The 23,046-nt window shown below is 40.3% G+C and overlaps 1 protein-coding gene across 1 annotated transcript; it reads right to left on the bottom strand.

Annotated features, from left to right (window-relative positions):
• Nucleotides 1-2,758: 2,758 nt before the first annotated feature.
• Nucleotides 2,759-22,925, bottom strand: LOC119746395. Its single transcript, XM_038223308.1, has 9 exons — nt 22,781-22,925; nt 16,900-17,182; nt 16,112-16,138; nt 15,689-15,706; nt 11,697-11,800; nt 10,268-10,326; nt 7,671-7,831; nt 6,956-7,054; nt 2,759-6,821 (listed from the first exon to the last, which is right to left on the bottom strand). Exons 1-9 carry the CDS (start codon nt 22,805-22,807, stop codon nt 4,432-4,434), a joined length of 3,168 nt encoding a protein of 1,055 aa, XP_038079236.1. The 5' UTR covers nt 22,808-22,925; the 3' UTR covers nt 2,759-4,431.
• Nucleotides 22,926-23,046: the final 121 nt, after the last annotated feature.

Here is a 23,046-nt window from a genome sequence, read left to right on the forward strand (position 1 = left end):
GGACATTAGAACACATTTCACGAAAATTCGGGCTAAAATCAGTCAAAAAACGATGATTTTATTCTCTAAAAAGCGATTATTTTCCCCAAAATCTTCAAAATGTTGGGTGTTTGAAGGTTGATTGATGCTCCTCTTGCCTTGAAAAGAATTTTTGCATTGTTTGGAGGAAAGTCGATTTTTGGCCAAATTTCGTTAAAAAAGTAAGGCTTACCCCTTTTTTTTTTCTTTTTTTTTTAAATTTTGGTCCCAAAATCAAATTGCTTTAAACTTGCTGGGAAGATGCCTTAAGGACCCTTGAACACATTTTAATTTGATTTCTGGACAGATGGGCTTCTCAAAATGAAATGTCGACGAAAATTCGGGGTAAATTCAGTCAAAAAACGATGATTTTATTCTCTAAAAAGCGATTATTTTTTCCCCAAAATTTTTCAAAATATTGGGTGTTTGAAGGTTGATTGATGCTCCTCTTGCCTTAAAAAGAATGTTTGCATTGTTTTGAGGAAAGTCAATTTTTGGCCAAATTTTGTTAAAAAAGTAAAGCTTACCCCTTGTGTTTTTTTTTTATTTTGGCCAAAAAATGAAATTGCTTCAAACTTGCTGGAAAGATGCCTTAAGGACCCTAGAACACATTTCAATTCGACTTCTGGACAGATGGGCTTCTCAAAATGAAATGTTGTCGAAAATTTGTGGTAAAATCAGTCAAAAATTATGAATTCTTTTCTCTAAAAATCGATGATTTTTCCCAAAATCTTTTCAATATTTGGTGTTTGAAGGTTGATTGATGCTCCTATTGCCTTGACAAGAGTTTCTGCATTGTTTGGAGGAATGTCAATTTTTGGCCAAACTTTGGTAAAAAAAAGTAAGGCCTTGTTTTTTTTTTTTTTTATTTTGGCCAAAAAACCAAATGGCTTCAAACTTGCTGGGAAGATGCCTATAGGACCCTAGAACACATTTCACGAAAATTCGGGCTAAAATCAGTCAAAAAACGATGATTTTATTCTCTAAAAAGCGATTATTTTCCCCAAAATCTTCAAATTGTTGGGTGTTTGAAGGTTGATTGATGCTCCTCTTGCCTTGAAAAGAATTTTTGTATTGTTTGGAGGAAAGTCGATTTTTGGCCAAATTTCGTTAAAAAAGTAAGGCTTACCCCTTGTTTTTTTTTTTTTTTTAAATTTTGGCCAAAAAATCAAATTGCTTTAAATTTGCTGGGAAGATGCCTAAAGGACCCTTGAACACATTTCAATTTGATTTCTGGACAGATGGGCTTCTCAAAATGAAATGTCGACGAAAGTTTGGGGTAAAATCAGTCAAAAATCGATGATTTTATCCTCTAAAAATGAATTATTTTACCCAAAATCTTTAAAGTATTGGGTGTTTGATGCTTGATTGATGCTCCTCTTGCCTTGAAAAGAATTTCTGCATTGTTTGGAGGAAAGTCAAGTTTTCACCAAATTTTGTTAAAAAGTAAGGCTTACCCCTTGTTTTTTTTTCAATTTTGGACAAAAATCAAACTGCTTCAAACATTTAAGATGCCTTAATGACCTTAGAACACATTACAATTCAATTTCTGGACAGATGGGCTTCTCAAAATGAAATGTTGTCGAAAATTTGGGGTAAAATCAGTCAAAAATTATGAATTCTTTTCTCTAAAAATCGATGATTTTTCCCAAAATCTTTTCAATATTTGGTGTTTGAAGGTTGATTGATGCTCCTATTGCCTTGACAAGAGCTTCTGCATTGTTTGGAGGAATGTCAATTTTTGGCCAAACTTTGGTAAAAAAAGTAAGGCCTTGTTTTTTTTTTTTTTTTTAATTTTGGCCAAAAAACCAAATTGCTTCAAAGTATTGGGTGTTTGACGGTTGATTTTTGGAAAAATTTTGTTAAAAAAGTAAGGCTGACCCTTTGTGTTTTTTTCAATGTTGGCCAAAGATCAAATTGCTTCAAACTTGCTGGGAAGATGCCTAAAGGACCCTAGAACACATTTCAATTCGAGCACATTTCAATTCGATTTCTGGACAGATGGGCTTCTCAAAATGAAATGTCGACGAAAATTTGGGGTGAAATCATAAATTTTGTATTTGTGCTATTTCTATGAAGTGAAAGTCTGATAATAAAGAAATGATAATAGAGTACAGGAAGAATCTAAAATCAATATGTACAATGCATAAATCTAAATATAAAGTGGACCTACAACCTTGTTTACCCAATGTACAGGCTCTGTCCTAATGCATTACAGAGGAATATACGCTACATTATCATATTTCATATATAGTATACATATTCTTTAACACATAGACATATAATTTCAAGATAATGATGTAATAGATTAAATTCAGCAGACACTCAGTTTTTCATCATTTTCAGGACCGTACTCTGATGTGCGAATAATTTCTCAACTAAGAGAATGGTTCTAAAAAGAACCAGTGGTATAAACTCGACGTTCCGGTCAGTATGCTCTGACCGTCTTCAGGAGAGTACCTAAACTCTTAGAAAGTAAACACCTAAGTAGTAAGTGCTATCACCTAAGACTTATGGGTCTCCTATCCTTCCTCTACTGAGACTGCAACCCTACTGTTCCACTAAAGACGGCACACCAAGCTTGCTCTAAGCTCCCAGCTACTTGGCATCCACTAGGATGCAACTTCACACTCCATCGATTTCGCTTTTACTACTTAGGTGTTTACTTTCTTAGAATTTCGGCACTCTCCTGAAGACGGTCAGAGCATACTGACCGGAACATCGAGTTTATACCTCTGGTTCTTTTCAGAACCATCATTCTTAGTTGAGAAATTATTCGCACACGGTGTTTCCGCAAACCTTTCATTTATAAATATCTCCACCATGCAAAGCCTCAAATCTCACTTAATGAAGATTTGTCTGCTTATCACGGAGTTAAACGTTATGATCATTAATATTTATTTTTGACAAGCGTAAACAGCCCCTACCCCCTCCCCGGCCCCAGCGTATGGTGTTTATGACAAAAAGGGATGGCTACCTTGTAGTCCAAGAAAGAATGCATTTCTACAGAACACCTTCGGTGTGCCATTTATATTTTTTAAGTATTTAAATCCATTAATTCGATTATTTTTTTTTGGCACTAAACTTGGATTACAAGAGTATTTCATACCTCTTAGATACATATACCAAAAATACCCTTAATTTCAGTGTTAATGAACTTTTTTTCAAAATTATTGTACATACCCGTAACCTTAAACGATGCATACACATATAGTGCAGTCTTCCCAAGCTGCGATTATAAAACTGAGTACAAGTCATTGGAAAAAAAAAACTGTACAAGAATACCACCACACACTATGGCGCAGATAAGCTTTCGCGTATACATGCCGAGTTATCAAGCGTATCAAGCTTGTGACGCGCAATGTGTGAATCTGGGTTAATTTGGAATTTGCCCCAGGCAAAGTGGGAATTCCAAAACTGCGCGACATGCAAAGTACATAGAATTAACGTTATTCCCATTCTACCCAGGTTCAGCAGTAGCGCAATGTAGGAATCGTAGTTTCAACTCCTCTTTACAATAGAAATTACATCAAATTTGACAGAAATTCCTACTTTGCCCAGGTTCAGTAGCAGCGCAATGCAGGAATATTAACCATGTGTTATTTTAACACCCCTGTTTTATTGCAAATCAATTCAACATTTTACGAAATTCCCGATTTGCCCAGGTTAAATAGTGGCGCAATGTAGGAATATTACCAATAGGTAATTTCAACACTCCTTATTTATAGCAGTTATATCAAATTGAAAGAAATTCCCAATTTGTCCAGGCTCAATGGAAGCGTAATGTAGGAATAATTAGCAATGTGTAAGGAAAAGTAAAAAAAAAAACGACCAAAATTCCCACTTTGCCCAGGTTCAGTAATAGCGCGATGTAGGAATATTACCAATGGGTGACTTCAACATCCCTTATCTATAGCAATAACAGCTACATTTGGCGCAAATTCACGCTTTGACCAGGGTCACTAGCAGTGCAATAAAGGAACATTAACAATGGGCTGTTTGGCTTGGGCACAGTATGCTTCTGTGTATATAAATGTTCGCATGACAATACTCAAAGTACGATGAAAACCTCGTACAGTCGTCAATATGTAAGTTTTGGCTGCATTTCCACTTTGCCAGGCAGCATTAAAATTAACTTCTCCATTGTAACCGACGCTAGATACACGAGACTTTTCAACGATGAGATTTTACGAAAACTGATTAAAATTGATTAATCATGTCAAAATCTTAATAGAAAGTCATGAACAATGTCATCGATACCATCAAAAACAACAACAAAAACCCCCAAAACCACAATTGTTTCGTTTTAAATAATGTTTTCATCAGTGATCACTATATGGGTATTTTGGGTACATTTTCATATCTATTCCAGTCGATAATTCCAAGTCTGGAAAGGATTTGAGAGGTTGCAATCTAATGTCCGGTAGGCATATTACAATCAAATGTTGGCACATCGTCACCCATAAACGTGTCCACAAACACCTCGATTAATTCGTCCTGTGGCGGGCATTCTCTGTACAAGGGTGCCGAGTAGTTCCCAAAATAAAACTCAAAGCAGCCGTGAAAAGTTTCATAAAATTGAGCCGGACAAGGGAAGGTCCCGTTGTTAAAAGTCGTCGACGGATCCTCGACGCAGTCTTTGTACCTATCCACGGCGAATTCCAGCTCGTCAAACTTCTCCCCGTCGAAGCTTTCATTGCCGAGGCAGACACAGCCCCGGTTGATTTCGTTGACGAAGTTAACAGGAAGGTCATAACCAAAGGTGTCGTAAAGTTCCTGGTACAGCTCGTCGGCACAAGGGCACGTTCCGTTCCACCCATCCGGCGGATCACGCCTTCCAAACAGGTTGTCCAAGCAGATATCGAAGTAGTCCAACACCTCCGGCTCTGGGCAAATGAAGGTCTCGTTGGTGCTGCTCGGTAGCAAGTCACTATACAGCTCAATCAGGCAGTGTGTTAAGAGCGGGAAAGGAAAATCTTTGACAAACCCACACAGGTCCATAGAAGGCATTCCGCTGAGACTCTCAGCAGAATTGTTGCCGACGAAGTAGCGGCGATCGTTGCAGACGCAGTCTGGAGGCTCCTCCCGCCCAAACGTCGCCTCAAGCATCTCCAGAAAATCGTCCAAACATGGACAATCCTCGGGAGAGAGATGAGGATAACTTTCGGCGTCGGGATTGCCAAAATGGTACTCAGTACAAAGCCACATCTCTTGGGTCACTGCCTCATCGGGACATATTGAATCATCGCTTGGATTGTCCAAGCAATACAGTAGCCGGGGGTAAGCAAAGCCGTTATAACAGCCACGACGTCCTTGTGCACCAGCTAAAGATGGGAGCAATTCTATTGGTAGCAATGATTCAGAACTGTATGAGAAACCATGGTCACGTTTACGTCTCCTCTTACCGCAACCGCAGCCGCCAATAATATAATCGAACAAAAAATCTCCATCAAGGAAGGTCAAAAACGACGGGCAATACATCGGCGGTGCCTTGCAAACACCGCTGGCGTTTCCGGTAAAAGTCTGACCATTCAAGACAACACTACCGAAATGGTAATCTAAACACTCAGCATGCTGTTGTACAACTTCGGCGGGTGGACACTCGACATCGTCTGAGACGGTTCGAGTGGCGTTGTCACCAATCGCCAGGCACTCACGGAATGTAGTTGACGTGAATATTTCGAGCACGATGGGGGAAGTTGGGTTATCGGTACCAAACGTATCGTTGATTTCGCGGTATAACTCTTCCAGGGAGGGGCAAGATGTCGACTGTGTAAGGTTACAATGACTTCTGCTCTCAAGAATTCGATAGTGGTGCTCCAGGCATTCAACGTAGTAATCTAAGGTAGTGGAGTCCGGGCACTCAAATCCATCCGGACCCGCGGGATATGGCTCATCGATGAAAACCAGACAAAAAGGAAACCTTGGGTAGGGGAAATCACGATGCCAATAGTCCACTATTTGGTCGTTATGTGGAAAGTCTAACCTTAACTTGTTACGCCTGTACTCAAATGCATGGCAATGTAGAATTGGTCCTGGAACAGTTGACAGCTCAGCTGTGGTAGGAATTTCCGTGGTTGTTGGCATCTCCGTAGTGGTGGGAATTGCCGTGGTTGTTGGCAACTCCGTGGTGGTAGGAACTTCTGTGGTTGTTGGCAGTTCCGTAGTGGTGGGAATTCCCGTGGTTGTTGGCATCTCCGTAGTGGTGGGAATGTCCGTGGTTGTTGGCAACTCCGTAGTGGTAGGAATTTCCGTGGTGGTGGGAATTCCTGTGGTTGTTGGCAATTCCGTAGTGGTGGGAATTCCCATGGTTGTTGGCATTTTCGTAGTGGTGGGAATTTCCGTGGTTGTTGGCAACTCCGTAGTGGTAGGAATTTCCGTGGTGGTGGGAATACCTGTGGTTGTTGGCAACTCCGCAGTGGTGGGAATTGCTGGGGTTGTTGGCAATATTGCAGTTGTAGATAGCTCCGCTGTTGTTGCCAACACGGTTGTGGTTGGCATTGCTGTAGTTTGAGGCTCCTCGGTTGTCATCACCATTTCGGTGCTTATTTGCGCAACTGTGGGGTTTGACGTGGTTTCTGACAGCTCGACTGCGCTGGTCTTTGGAGCGGTGACAGGCAACTCGGTGGTGGAAGACATTTTCGCAGTTGACGTGATAGCGGGTAGTGCAGCTGTGGTTGGTTTTTCAGTGGTGGTGGATGTCTTAGTTGTGGCAAGGACTCCTGTGGTTTGGGATATTGTAGTGGTCAAGGGCTTTCCAGTGGTAGTGGCAGGCTGCGTCGGTATCATTGTGGTGGTTGGAGCTGCAATAAAAAAAAGAACAACAACGCAATTGTACTTGAAATAAAATGTAATATTTGATGGATTCAGAAATTGTTTGAAACCAACGTAAATATATCCTTTGTGGCTTAAAAGGCTCACTCCCAGAAGTACATACCTTGGCATGACGGTGGTAGAAAGCCGTCTGGACAACTGCAAGCACACACATCGATCGCTCTGTTCACCGTTCCTCCGTTGAAACAGTACAGATTACACACTGAAACAGGGACAGGGTTTCATAATATCAACGGGTATTAATTCCAGACGAATATACCAGCAAACAAAAATCACGAGACCTAATTTGAGCTGGTCTACTACTAAAACACGGTCATATAAAAAGGACATAATGGAAGTCAAACGATTATGAAAGCACGGTTTTACAGAATTAGTTGCCGGGTGTATAGGTTTAAGTTAAAATGCTAAGCGGCCACTATCTCACATATCTTTTATTATGAAGGTTCCTTGTTTGTCTGGCATTAAATGGATGGACAAGCATACATTCGTATAATATCAAAGCTGTACCATCCTTTGAAACTTAGTTCTGAAAAGTTCCGGGTCATTTTTGATCCGTCCTGGTTCTGTTTGGCCTGATGATTTCCAGGGTCAAAATGACAGTTTTCTAGGCCAAAATAATACTCTTGCCAAGATCATTTTGACCCGGAAAGGTTCCATTTTGACCCTGAAGGGTACCAGGTCAAATATAGAAACCGAGGATTCCAAGTCAGATCTAATCCGGACGTTTTAGAGTGTATACCCAAAGGCTTGAAGAATCGGCGGCACAGCTCAAAAGACAAATCCTCACTAGGCCCGGAAGAAAAGTTGTCAAGAATTACCATCAAAGACGACAAGTGTGGACGGTACGAACACAAATTGGCCGAGGTTGCCGGTCTGCGCCTCTACCTCTAGCTTTGCTCGGAAGGTCTCTTTAAAGGGTATGTTGGCGTCCGTTGCCTGCGTGTAAATGCTTTCGAAGCGGATCCTGACGCTCCCGGGTCTATTGAAATGACATTAACGATGTTATGTGAGATTGCGAAAGCAGAACATTTGTCACCATTATTAGGACACAAAGAGCTCATCAGGCGCGTAGCCAGAGTTTTGTTTCGCAGAATATAGGTTTTCCCGGCTATTTTTGAAACAGTTTACATTCAAATTCACCACCTCTAACATTCAATTTCGCCCGAGAAAAATTGCACACGCTTTCAGCAAAACCGATTTAGTCATTTACCATCCAATTTCAAAGTTTGGTCAACCTCGTTAGTCACCGGGTCGAGAATATTCGTCATTGCAGATCAAATTCGTCTAAGCTGTTTCCGAATGGCAGCAGTCAGAGATCGAATTCGTCTTATATGAATCAATGAGACGAATTTGATTTCTGAATAACAAGGTTTGGCGTGGACGAGACAAAATCGAATACTCCGGGACGAAAACGTATAACCGTTGTTAGAATTTGCTTGAAATGAATTTAAAATTGTCTGACAAAAGACGAAATTAAACATTGGAAGGGCTCTCAATCGATGTTGATGGACGAATTTGAATATTAGAAACGGTGAATTTGAATGACAAACGCTTTAAAATTGCCGGGAAACCTATAGAATTTTCGTTCTGTTTATATTCAATCTCCAATATTTTGTCGTCCCGATTTTGTCTCTATCAGTGTTTTCTGTATTTGGTTTTGTCTTTAGCCTTCGTGTTTTATAAACACTGTATAATAGGCCTATACTCAGTATTATCCGAGGGCTTGCGAGAAAAATATATCACATGCTTACTCGGGTGGGACTCGAACCAACGACTTCATGCTTACTAGTGCATGACAATTCACAAGCTTACTTGGTGGCAGTGGCGTAGTCAGGAATTTTCAGTGGGGGGGGGGGGGGCGCTGTGAGGGGGGGGCTGGAATATTTCATGGGGGGGGTCATGTAGATCAATGATAATTTTTTTAGAAACTCAAAATCTCAGTAAAGGGGGGGGGGGCGCGATTTGGGGGCGACAAGGTTTCACGGGAGGGGGGAGGGGCTGTCGCCCCCACGCCCCCCCACCCCAGTGGCTACGCCGCTGCTCGGTGGGATTCAAACCAACGACCTCCTGCTTACTACTGCAGTTTTGGTCGAGGTACCCGCTGCCACATCAGACTCGAACCGGCCAATCGACCCTGGAAAGCTCTGTGGTTGAGTGGTATAAGTCTGCACTAGTAAGCAAGAGGTCGTGGGTTCAAGTCCCACCGAGTAAATTGTAATTTTTTCACTCGGAAGCCGTCGGACAACGCTGAACGTGCACACAGTTCCTTAAGGGTTAAGAGACAGGAAACACAATGGAACAATAGGGTTACCCGTGGCGAAAATCTTTAGAAATCAATAACGCTTTTGAGATTTCAATAGGAACAAAAGAAAACAATACAAGGGGAAAAAAAAGTCTACCCCATAATTATAGGTGTACGAGCATTACATTCACTATGGGGACTTCCGAACAAAAGATGTCCACATAAACCAGGTAGCAGCGACGCTGTGTGGACTTGCCCACGTCCACACAAGGTATTCCCCTCTCTGGAAAACAGGTTTAGGGGCATTTTGTGTAAGGTTTATTTGTGGCAAATTGAACAGAAACAGTAACTTAAAGGGAATCATAGAAAAAAATTGGGTTAAAAGAGTTTTTACAGTTTGAGTAAAATGACTTTTTTTACTGGTTTTTCTTAACTACACGAAAACGAAGGAATGTCCACACTGGGTATTCAAAACAAACATGGGTGTGTGAGGCTGTGGGAGTATACAGTGTTTATAAAATACGTCTGCGAAGGGCAAAACTCAATAAAACCCAATAAAACAAATAGCATTGGCTACGGCACTTATTTAAGAGCTACCGCCGGATTATCAGCTCAGCATCAAAATGAGGACCCCACACCTGTCCTGAGACAGTCTGAGTCACTAAGCATGACCACAAAAACCACAGATCTCTGAATAAACCAAAATAAATATTCAAACAGGAGGACACTTCCCTTTCGGAGTAAACATTCTGTTTCGGAACAAATAATCACTTGTCTCACTAGTCCTGGGGCGATATAAAATTTCGCAAGTTTTTTTGCTACAAAAGTGGAAACAAAATTTTGCGAGATTCTCTTACACTTCTCAATAAAAGTAGACTTCTGTAATTCTTATGTTCACGATGTATATAATCATGCCGATGTATATACTTATATAATGATTGAAATTGGGACTTGTTTTCAAAGAGAATAGTTGCTATATTGAATAGCAGTATAAACAATACAGGCATCATTGCATGTACATGTATATTATGTGTTACACCGCTGAGGTGCATGTGTCCAGCGAACTGCATTGGATCGGCCGGTTATGTTCAATTTTCGGTCGCCAGAGAGTGAAAGATTTTCTTTTTTGCTTACTCGTCGCTAACGGTTGCTAAAGTTCTGAATACTACTTACGTAACTTCATGTACGACAGTTTGCAAGTAACCCTCATCATTCATGTAAAGGTTGTCCATCTTTGAAAACGGGAGGGGGGGGGGAAGAAAAAATATACAACTGAGTTTAATTCCAATAGGCATGCTTCCTGTTTATCTTTCGAAAATGAAATGCAACTCGATGCCCTCCTCCCCCCCGAAAGTTTACTCAAGTATCCATTAAATTGTTCTCTAAATTCCACAGAGTGAAATTAGGGACTAGAGTGAAAATCACTCTCATTTTCGATTGACAAAGTCTAAAAAATGAACCACTTCAATCGAAGCTCGAGTGAAACCTCGAAATTTACGATTAAATAAATTTCACTCTAAAGTGTCTAGTCCCTAGTTTCTGACTGTGGGAGTGAATCTTCAGTCGAATGGAGTGAATTTTCACTCTTTATAATTTAGAGAGTGCGACCAAATGTTTTCAAACAACTGACAGCAAACAGTTTCAGGTAATCCGGATGCAAATGTTCATTAGCTGTACAGAGTAGGTTGCCTTTAATGGCGTCCTCTCTGATTATATCAAAACAAAATACAGCCTCACGCGATGTTATGCGAACGCTGCCATATTGGATTGAAAGTTAGGTAAAATCCAACCTCGTTCCCATGGGTACGAGATCTTGCTGCGCCATGTTGTTTCCCATCATGCCTTGCGCGATCTAGTGAAGGAACGCGCACGCGCCCATGGAGTCGAGGCTGGGTAAAATCTTAATTTTTGGAACTTGCGAAGAGAAATGAAAGCAAGTTCATTTATAATGAATTCCAGTCTGCTTCAATGAATAATTTTAAATTTGTAATTAACCATTCCCTTATGTTTATTTAAAAACAAAAACAATGACAGTACAAAAAGGCTGCATTATGCCTGCATAAATAGTCTGGCGCCATCCCATTACACAGTTAACAATTAATGAAATACATTCAGAGAACTCGACAAAAATGGCCAACTCGTGAATCAGGCCCATTAACACGCGAGCGTCGTGCACCCAGCTCTGTGCGCGTTCATGCGCCTTCCATGAGCGTTCGATTATCCCGAATGACCCGTGACCCATATCATAGTGCGCATGTGCAGTTGAAATACCGAACTGGCCTATTCAAAGTTGTTACTGCGGTGCTGCCACGCTCGCGCGCATGGTGCACGCGTTCGTAAAGACGAGGAGCGCCAGCATTTTGACAACTCCATTGGTCGAAGGACCCCGAAGTGCGTGCGGAAATACCTGAGCGCGGCTTGCGCGAGCCTGATGCCACCTCAGAAAATGGCTGTCGCCGGATTAATCTACAGACTAATTCTGCTCCTGTTATGTACATTCATTTCATTTTTTTCTTAAATCGCTATACGTTTCTAGGCTGATGGCTATTATTGCTCAGAGCCTCGCAAAGAACACAAAGATAGAGTCTGAAGGTTAGCCTACCTCCGTGATGAAATTTTGAGCCAAGGTCTGGTACTCCACCGTAGTTGGGTCGTTGTAGGCTGGAACGTACGGAATGTCAAAGGTCACGTTTCCGCCGACAAACTCTGTGATAAAATAATAGTCGCTTAAAGTCAATATATTGAGTTTGGCATCGTGCTCAAGTTTTTTTTTTATACAATGGGGCATGCGAAATAGTATCTTCGCATATTAGTATACAGGGTGGGTCAAATAGAAAGTGACCTAATGAGAAAACCATTTACGAAAATATGTGGCTCGCTTCATTTAAAGGGGCATTACGTCCTGGAATGCGCCCAGTTTGGTTGCAAAACGTAGTTTAAATGAAATGGAAAGATCATTTACAAGAAGGATGTAAGCGTCCACGCAACTATCCTTTAAGAGCTAGGCGTGTTTGTGTTGTTCTTACGAGAACTAAAATTATGACTCTCAAAAATTTGAGCTTTTGGGTGCTAGATGTAAATCCAGCCGCACAGTGCATCGCATTCTGTGGACGTGCGAGAATCATCATTTGTGTATTGGCGCCCTGTGATTTATGTGACATACACACAACGTCTTCCTACATTGATGGGACACGGCTGGAAATACGTATGCGTATGCCACAAAATGTCCACCACGTCCAATGTAAGCAACCGGTTTTAAGTCATTAGGTAAGTTTCATTTCAAGTAAATCTTCAAAAGAGGATAAGTGAACAATCGAAAACATAACATTTTCGGGGATTTCATGCCGCAGTGCCCCTTTAATTGTCACCATTACTTGAGACTGGATGACTCAACGTCTGATTAACAAGTAATCACAAATACCTAAGACAGTTTACCCATACCTATTGGCCGAGAGCCCGTCACGTGGGTGGTTTTCAACTGCTGATAAAACACTGCTGTTTTTTGTTTTGACATCGCTGCGTTCTGCGCCACATAAGCAGATTTTTTTAAAGTATTACTCGTGCGAGGCACAACCACGTAGCTAGAGGGGTGTTTAAAAAAAATGTTCAGTGAAAATAGTTGAATAAAATCGAGATCCGCCACTGACTGCGGGGTTTGAAAATTTACAGTCATTTGATTCGTCTTTTTGATCGCGTGCGTTTTTGCGTTACACCCCGTCGGAATTGTATTGTTTTTTTTTTCCAGTACAAAGTACACAGGGTGATTCAGTCGTCGTGGAGGTCATTGATCAATATAATAGGCCACCCTCACTGCGTTTCCAGTTTACTAAATTCCATTAGGTCAAGTACGTGCCGTTGAAATTGACGAAGTGTCGCTTCAGCGGATCTCCAAAGATTGTCCTTGTCAAAATATCAGAAACGCCCAGCAAAGCTCTACTGCGATGCTGTTGTTACTCAGTCGGCCATACAGAAAGAGACAAAATGCCCAGAGATTTGAATGCTTGGGTAGGAGAGATTTTTATCCCCCAATTTGTCCAGCCATGTGCACCTGAAAGAGTTGTTTGTCACTGTACTGTCACGCGACGATGCCGAATTTCGGGGCCAGATCCACCAAAGATTGACAAAGCGGCCCGAAGGCCGAATGGGAAGTGCGTCATTCCATGTCAGTCAGACCAACGCACTTTTTTACCTCATGTCTTCCAATTTTGATAAAAATTGCTGTGCTTGTAAGTCATGATGAGCATGGGCGTCGCGAGGGGGTGGGGGCAAGGGGGGCGCTTGCCCCCCTGGAAAAAGCAAAAAGAAAAAAGAAAGAAAAAGGAAGAAAAAAGAAAAAAGAATAAAGAAAAAGAGGCGCGAAATAGTCGTGTAAATTCAATGGGTTGTGGGGGGTGGCCCAAAATGTTCCTGCCCCCTCTAAAACTGATAAATCAAGAAAATGTTGAGAAATACAAGAATTATTTTGGGAAAAACATGTTTTGCCCCCCTCTAGAAAAAAATCATGGCGACGCCCATGCTGATGAGCAATGAATGCACACCAATTTTTAGCCCGATCCGACCTACCATGTGGTCAGGGCAGAAACCATAAAAACATTGACATTTTTAGAATAAAATACCACCCTTTTGGTAGAAATATGTCAAAACTATGTCAATTTTCATCGAATATATGCACATTTCGTATTAGAATAATAAGAATTGCATGCTCAAATCAACTCTTTAGTCAAAATTAAATTTTGAGAAAAGTAAGTCATGTGACCTTCAATATGTTATCGTGACCTGTGACCAAATTTATGTAATAATGTATCATTCCGAAAATCAACGAAATGAAAATGACTTGATGGAACACGTTTTCTTCTATCAGAATCCACTAAAAATCAATTGGGATCTTCAAAATTTACATCTTTATGACTATTTTTTGTACAGTTTGTAGGTTACAAAATAATGAGTCAATTTATAGACTTTAAATTAGAAATCCACCAACACAACTAACTATTCTGTTTCTAAAGCTACTTAAATTAATCTTGGTTTGGGAATTTCTCATGTTTAGGGCTGATGAGGTCTAACCAGGCTCATAATTTAAATCATCAGCAGTGGCGCACCCAGGATTTTGCTTTTTTGGGGGGGAGTTCATAGTTTTTGTTGTCAAATTTCTGTAGAAGATTGAAAAAACAAAAAATACTCAAAAATCAAACAAACAAATTGACAACCTTGGAGGGGGTTGGGTTCAAGCCCCATGAACCCAATGTATATGTACATTTGATATCCGGGGTGCAATATAGCTGTGCAATATATAAAATCGCACTGTTGTTGCTGTAGATACATGTAGACTAATCAGGGTCTAGGATTCAAGTTTGCTTGAAGATGGTACTCGATATCGCAATCAAAGTTACCTTACTCATTCAACACTGCGTTTCTTGAAATTTAATGACTCTCACAGACTTGGCATTTTGTTCCTTCGAGATAAATTTCACCTGGATGTGTGTCCGCTGTACTGGATGCGGGTAGAAAGCATAGAGCTGTTGCGTACCCTAAACAGTAACTGCTGATGACAATCGACTCTTAAGCATTCGGCGTCAAGTTTGCTTGAAGAAAAATTCGTTATCCCACTTGCGCTCGTGGAACACGGAATAATGTAGTGCGTCGGGTGGCATATGGGTCACAGCAGCATTGCATTGTTTCATATTCCTAGCGCGCTCGTGGGATAACTACCGGGTAATTATCAGTGGGGCTTGAGGGGCTTGAACCCAACCCCCTCCAAGGTTGTCAATTTGTTTGTTTGATTTTTGAGTAATTTTTGTTTTTTCAATCTTCTACAGAAACTTGACGACAAAAAACTATGAGCCCCCAAGCAAAATCCTGGGTGCGCCACTGCTGATAATTTATATTGTGAGTCATGTTAGACCTCATCAGCCTTAAAAATGAGAAATTCCCAAACCAAGATTAATTTAATTAGCTTTAGAAACAGAATAGTAAGTTGTGTTGGTGGATTTCTAATGTAAAGTCTATAAATTGACTCATTAAACCTACCAACTGTACAAAAATAGTCATAAAGTTGTAAATTTTGAAGACCCCAATGGATTTTCAGTGGATTCTGATAGAGGAAGACATGCTCTATCAAGTCATTTTCATTTCATTGATTTTCGGAATGATACATTGTTACATAAATTGGGTCAAAGGTCACGATAACATATTAAAGGTCACGTAACCTACTTTTCACAAAATTTAATTTTGACTAAAGAGTTGATTTGAGCATGCAAATCGTATTATTTTAATACCAAATTCGCATATATTCGATGAAAATTGGCATGGTTTTGACATATTTCTACCAACAGGGCGGTATTTTACTCTAAAAATGTCAATTTTTTTTGTGGTTTCTGCCCTGACCACATGGTAGGTCGGATCGGGCTAAAAAGTGGTGTGCATTCATTGCTCATCAGGACCTACAAGCACAGTAATTTTTATCAAAATTGGAAGACATGAGGTAAAAAAGTGCGTTGGTCTGACATGGAATGACCCAACTGGAGAAACTTTGACACGAACAGTTTGAACCTGGCGACGCAAAGAGTTTGAAAAGCTAAATAAAGAAATACTTACCAGTTTCGGGAGTAATCGCTAGAAAAAAAAAGACAGATGAAAAAAAAAATCGTTATTTTATAAAATTGAAATTCAAGCAAAGAAGATTGAAATCTTATTCATTTATTCAATGATTCAACGATTCATTTTCTACGGTGTCTGCGTAATAGGGGACAATCCCTCCAACAGTGGCGTAACCATAGGGGAAAGAGGGAGGGGGGGGGGGAGGGAAGTGCTCGAAGGCCCCCATTTGAAATCTTTAATTGCACACTAACAATATATATACGTTGCTCTCAGTGTCCCCCTTGAAAAATTGGTAAACCAACCCCCAGGTGCCCCCTAGCAGCTTGACCCTATACACCGCTCCCTAATACACCTGATACAACATATATTTTGGATACATTTGTATACAAAAAGTAAAAGGTCTATACTGTGAACACGCACCTGCTTGTTCTTGAGCCGTCAGCTGGGCTGTAAGAAAGAAAAGAAAGAACACTGCAGATGAGTGAAAATTACCAACAGGCGCCGTAGAAACACACTCTTTTAAGAAGATTTACTGAAACATACTTTTGGAAAAGAAATTCTCTATTTGTATTTAACGAGCATGTTCTTCAACTCTGTGAAGAAAACAAACAAAAGAATTACTGAAATTGATCTATGCAGTCGACAGCATATGTATATCTTACAGGTGTCCATTGAACACCATTTTGAAACCATTTTGAAACTTTCAGCTGAATGACAACCAGAGATTACGCACAGACTTTCAAATACAAATGAGACGTTAACTGTTTTGAGTCAAGACTGAAACACTATTTGTACTGTCATATTTTGTGCTTTGTATATGAGGAACAAATCAAATATTTTTATTCTGAAATGATGATGGTGACTTTTTGTCTTTTTTTCTTTGCAAGTTTTCGTTTATTCATGGTTCGTTATGTTTAAAGGTTATTCATCTATGCGTATATCGGTGAGTGATGAGTAGAGGACAGCTGATTTTTTATGTAATCTGTAATAAAATATATAAAAATTACTTGTAAATAGAGTAAGCATATTACGTGAAATTTTCACAGTAGCTAGTCGATAACATATACTGTATTCCTAAGTTAATTTCTGAATACATGGGCGAGCCACAAAACCTACAAAACCATTGCCCTCTAACTCCACCTTAACGTACAAGGGCTATTGGTGTGAGTTCCTCGACAATTAGGGTGTGTACATGTATAAACACTTACTGCTCAAGAAAATGGCGGGAAATATCCCTCCCACCAATAGCAGGATCACCACGATGACAACTATGAAACACAGGATAACTCGCTTGGTTCTCTCCTCCGGTGTAAAGCCACACCTCTTGCCGTACATGGAGCGTCTCCTGCGCCCCTCGTGACCCAAATCCTCCAATGGGATGTCCAGGACGTCCTCGTCCACCCCAAAACGAGGCCAGTGGTGAAACTGGCGGGTTCCCTGCAGGCCATCGGGCTGTGTGAACCCGTACACGATGTCATCGCTGGGGTTGTGCTGTGTGATCACAAAGTCAATAATCGATTAATATTAGCTGCTTTACCCCTGCGATGATGGGGCCAGGGGAAGGGGGGGGGGGGGAAACGGAACTCCTGACGTGTGCACAGGTCCACCGTTAGAAACTCGGGAAAAGCTTGACGATTTTTCACGTCACCCGCCCCTGCGAATTACATTGCCGGATCGTGTTTACACGTCCTCCGGCGTTAACTGTTTATAGACGCCATTTAAGGTTATAGACGCCATTTTAAACAGAATTGGTTTGCGTATTCAAGGATCAACAATACAATAACTCCGAAGCTGGTTATTAAAAACTGACCTGTCGAAATTCAGCTCAGTAGATATTATCATACTTTTGAGAAAACTGTAAAAATGTATCTTAATTTTTCTCGATGCAAAGCCCATGGGTAATTCCGTTGAAAGCGTGATGTTAGGTCCTCACCATCGCGAGGGAATGATGGTAATTCATCTTTTCTCAAAAAGGACAGCCTACTAAGCCCAATGATTTCGCAAACAAGTAGAATATTTTCATGATGCTTTGACAGTTTCACTTTTGAATATGCAGGGTGACTCCCTAAAAATGCAACCATAAAAAATTGCCTTTTCAAAAAGAGATCGGTTGATTGTTGTTCTGTTTTGGGTATCAGGTTCAAGCGGAGTGTTTTTTTTGTCAAATACTGAAAGAAAACATGTAAATAACACTTTGGGTTGCTGAGAAAATGCCAACATTTAAAAGTAGTCATTTTGTCATTCTGTGCACAAACAATTACCGCAGTAAGGGATTTTCACTGTACCTATTTGTGCATGTCCTAATCCTTACAAACACCACGGCACATAATATGACAAGATTACAAAATAAGTTTGATGGTAATACTTTTATTTTCCGCCCGAACAGATATTTCATCCTTTTAAGTCCGATTTTAAACCCTTTTCAGCATCATAAATATGTCAAAATATTAATGAAATTGAACAAATGAAGGATAATTGCACACAAGGCTTACAGTAAAAAGTTTCGCTGTTTGAAGTACTTGACTGTTTACATGATGACAAATGACTACTTTTACATAATTGGCATTTTCTCAGCAGCACACAAAAGTGCTTTTTTTGATGATGATTTTTTTCCGTATTTGAAAGAAAAAGCAAAAGCTCTCGGCGTTTATCTAATAGCCAAAACATAAGAATCCACCCATCCCTTTTTGTTTTTAAAGCGAATGTTTTAGGGTTGCATTTTTTGGGTCACCCTGTGCATGTACATGCATGCAAATGGCATCTATTACCCTTATGATTTCATTTTACTTGACCGTATTCGGTTGGGTTGGGTGGAGTTGGTTGGCGGTGGGTTATATGTTGGGTTCGCTTTGGTTGTGAGGGGTTGAGTGGAATGGGCTTGGTTAGGTAGGGTTTGGATTGGTGGGTTGGGATTGGTTGGGCTATAGGCTCAGGCCAGTTTAGCCGTGGGTTTAATCAAACATGAAAGGAAAGCGCTTGTTGCAGACCTTTGAAAATATGGCATTGGAATTGGACATAGGCCTACATGTACCCGATACAAAAATCCCCAAACCCAGCATATACTGTGTGGGTTGAAGGGTTGAGTAATATACCTGTTCAAGGGCATGAACTTCTATAGGGCTAGAAACGCTGAAGCGCAACAAAACAACCGACAAAGTAAAGACCTGTTTGTAGCTATGGGGGAAAAATTCCCGAACAATCAGTTACCGAATAGTGATAGAGAGATGCCCTTGTGCCTCTGTTGTCCAGCGGTCACACAATGGCATAACTGGATCATCACAAAGGGAGCAAATAATCCAGAAATCCTTGACACATGTAACGCAGGGGTTCGAATACGTGCAAAAAACTGCCGAGCTGACTAACCAGCCATGAAGAATTTCAAGGTTTCTAGTTGTTGTTTTTTCCATTTCTCGTGCCACCCTTTCGGTAGTACGTGCGTACTTCCGGCATCTGTGACGAAGGTTGTGGGCGGAAACTTCCTCTCCTGTGACTTAATATTGCAATTGTTCGACAAATTCTCTCCATGATTACTCAGCGAATTTGGAAAACTATAACCGCTCGCCTCGAAAGAGTTGAGTAGTAAAGTGTAATTACCAACTGCAATGCAATCTGGCGTCTTAAAACGGCCCCGTTTTGTTAAGACCGACCTCTAAATTCTGACACATTTCGCTGAAAAAATGTGAAAAAAAAAGAAAACTGCGAGTCCGAAAAGTATCTATCGAGAAACGAGAAATTCTAGTCCTCGATCTCAATCTACGCCGTGCTTAGACAGAAACAATAACTAGGACAAGTCAACCTAAATGAAGGAATCAAAGTTGAAGATGAGTTAAGAGGATGAGCATTCATTCAGGGCTCGCCAAAGGGGCGTAAAACACACCCCTTCTTGATTTCACCCCACTGCTTATAACACCTGCTTTTGATAGGGGGACGGGCCATTAGATTGACCCTCCCAAACCTTTACATGAAATAATGCAAACTTCCGTCTGAAACCATGACGACACCAAGAAAGTAAAATCGTCATTAGAAAAGGTGATTAAAGAACAGAAAAGCATAATATGGCAATTTCGTGGTGACGTAGTCACGTTACATTAGGTGGGGTCTTCCGGTATTCTGTGATGTTATTCTATACAGTCAATGGGCGTCGCGAGGGGGGGCAAGGGGGGGCACTTGCCCCCCCCCCGGAAAAGCAAAAAAAAAAAAAAAAAAAGGAAGAGAAAAAAAAAGAAAAAAAAAGAAAAGAAAAAGAGGCGCGAAGACAAAGTGGTGTAAATTTAATGAGTCGGGGGGGGGGGGGGCAAAATGTCCCTGCCCCCTCTAAAACTGATAAATCGAGAATGCGTTGAGAAATACAAGCATTTTTTGGGCAAAAAAAAATTTGCCCCCCTCTAGAAAAAATCCTGGCGACGCCCATGCAGTCAAAGCATATGGGGTGGAGCTTTTTTCAGAGAAGATCCCCTCAAAAATAATAGACTAACTTCAAAGCAGATGCCATCGCAATAACCTTTTGTTGGTTTTGGCAATACGTTTTTTTATCGGCAACTCACGTTACAAGAAAAAGACATGGCATAAATTCAAATACCCTATTTGAACGTTTCCTGAAACTTTGCACGGATGGAAAATATTTCCAGTGTCCTTACATCATTAGGGTGTATTAAGTTATATGCTTCTATTTCAATTATTAAAAAGCAACAGTGACTTCCAAATTCTTACCCAGTCAGTGGTGTTGCGTCAAAATTGTACCCTACAAATGACCCCCAGGGGGAAGGGGAAATCGTAGATATAATTCATCTTGCATAAAATATACCTTTGCAAGTTTACAAACTTCCACAAAACGTATTATTTTGCAACATTGGAACGTATAATTGGTTTGAACATTCTACCTTTTTATTGCTTATGTGAACTGTTACTATCAGGACAGTATTTCAGGACAGTCATCATGGATTGGACTGCTTGCATTATCTGCATGCAAACTACACCAGAAAAACTACGTTGTCTACAAAAAGGTTTAAATTGTAACGCCAGAGAAGTATATGCTCAATTCCTGGCTAATGTTGAAGGGTTTAGGGCAATAAATGCATTGCCAGTTGATGTAGAATACGAAGCCGAAGGGACAGTAGAAACTTTTGTGGAAAATAATGCCTCGTGGCATCATTCCTGAGGTAATCATTTATGAGATAATCATGACGTAAGACATTGCATTTTAACGAATCATTGATCACAACAGGGGATAGGAGCGAGGGTCAAATGTACATGTACATACATGTTTAATTTAATACATTAAATAAGGAAACATCCCTCATTTTATCAAACTATTTGTATTTAAATCTTTTAAAGATAGTCTAAGAACAAAGTTGGCAACTGCACTGATTTCCTTGATCTCAGAAACGTATATTAAATGTAAAAAAACCCCGATCCATGGCTTATTCCTAACTAATATCTCAATTTTAATGTATAAGTGTGTAATAATTAGCCGATGACGTCATAATGATGTCATAAATGGCCCTTCCCATCATCCCATTTTTTGCATCCTACCTTTTTTCGAAAAGGTAAACAATGGAGATGCTTTGGTGTGAAAATGGTGCTTTTGTCCACCCGTGTCACGATTTTATACTAAGGTACCTCACTTTTCCGCTTATCTTTGGAACAAGTTTAAACATTTAAGATACTAATAATCAATTACAAAAATTCTTTGGAATAGAATTTGAGCATTTCTTTCTGACTTAAAAATAACATCTCACAATACCACATACTGTTTGCATGTTAAAACAAAGTGTCAAAGTGACTACCCAAAATCCATGATTTTAGCCGGAAAAACTTGTTTTTTTTTACCAAAAAGGTTTTTTTTACCCACAAAATCACCCTCAACTATATTCCATCCCAATGACATACCACTCAAATGAAAGATCTTGTTGTCCCCTTTAATTTGATACCAAATGTTTTGTTGAGATGCTTGTAGTTCTGAAGATTATTATCAATTTATATTTTTTCATGTAATCATTAGCTGATGACGTCATAATGACGTCATACATGCCCTTCCCATTATCCATTTTTTTTCGTTTGTCTTTTTTTCGAAAAGGTATACCATGGAGATGCTTTGGTGAAAAAATGGTGCTTTTGTCCACTGTGTAACGACCCTTAGCACTTTTGTTACTAATGTACCTCACTATAACAAAAAGTGCTGTCATGCAGGCCAAGAGACTGGCGGTGTTTGAAATTTACAAAGGTCATGTACATTTTGTACACGTACGGTACCATACACACAACACACATCGCGACATTGCAATTCAATCATCGACCTATTTGTCACAAATATCCAATGCTGTAAATGCCTCATACAGCCCACGTTTTCTCAGTGGCGTATTTTATTAACCAGTGCATTTTAAAAGGTAAATAATTACTTCTAAATAAAGGTATCGATCGGCGATTTCGAATCCCACTCTCGCAGCACGTTCGTTAGTCCTCTAACAACCATCTTGAATGTTACTGTCGATTTAGAGAACGTTCTTTAGGCAACATTGGGCAATGTTTACTCATTAGGGGGTAATATTTACCCATCTGAGAGCACATATGCCTGTTTAGTTGTACGTTGCAAGGTCAAATGTGCTTTCTTACACTACGTTGTTTACAATTTGATTTTTTTTCGATTGCACAATCAAAGGGTCAAATTTCCCTTTGGAAGGGTACTGGCAAAATCGTCACTTAACCTATAATTGGGTAAGAAAGTACCCAACGTTTGACGCAACACATTTACTCAGCAATTTTTGACACTTCTTTTTTAGAGTGCATCTTTGGTACAAGTTAAAACATATGAAGCAAAAATCAATAAAAAGAAACCTTTGCGCATAAAATGTGACCTTTAATTCTCTCCGCCTTAAATACTCTGCCTTGCGTGTTCAAACAAGTTGCCACAAGGACAACCTAAAATCTATAATTGGACCCCCCCCCCAAAAACCCCCCCCCAGTTGTTTGACAAAAAAATACGCTCACTGCAAAATCGCTCATGTAAGGTCCTAAGACTCGGCTTTTAAGCGGCCGGAGCACGTACGACCAAGAATACCTGTGAGTCTAGAAAAAGGAATCCTTTCTTACCAGATCTGCCAGGGTGTTTCGAAACATGGCGGCGGTGTCTAGCAATTCATCCAAATTCTCCTAATAATCTCACAGTTTGACCATTGACCAGTTCTCGAGGCCCAACCCTTCTCTGTCAGAAACAACACTGACAACTGCACGCAGCGTTATCCTTTAAAAGTGTGGGAACCGGCTTGATACTTTCACGGTCGATCAGTTGCTAGTGCGCACGTCACTGCGTGGTTTCTTTTACACGGAAGGACACGCTCACATGCCCGTCTTGAAAA

Source organism: Patiria miniata, unplaced genomic scaffold (genome assembly GCF_015706575.1).
Source record: "Patiria miniata isolate m_02_andy unplaced genomic scaffold, ASM1570657v1 HiC_scaffold_7, whole genome shotgun sequence".
In the NCBI taxonomy this organism is placed as follows: Eukaryota; Metazoa; Echinodermata; class Asteroidea; order Valvatida; family Asterinidae; genus Patiria; species Patiria miniata.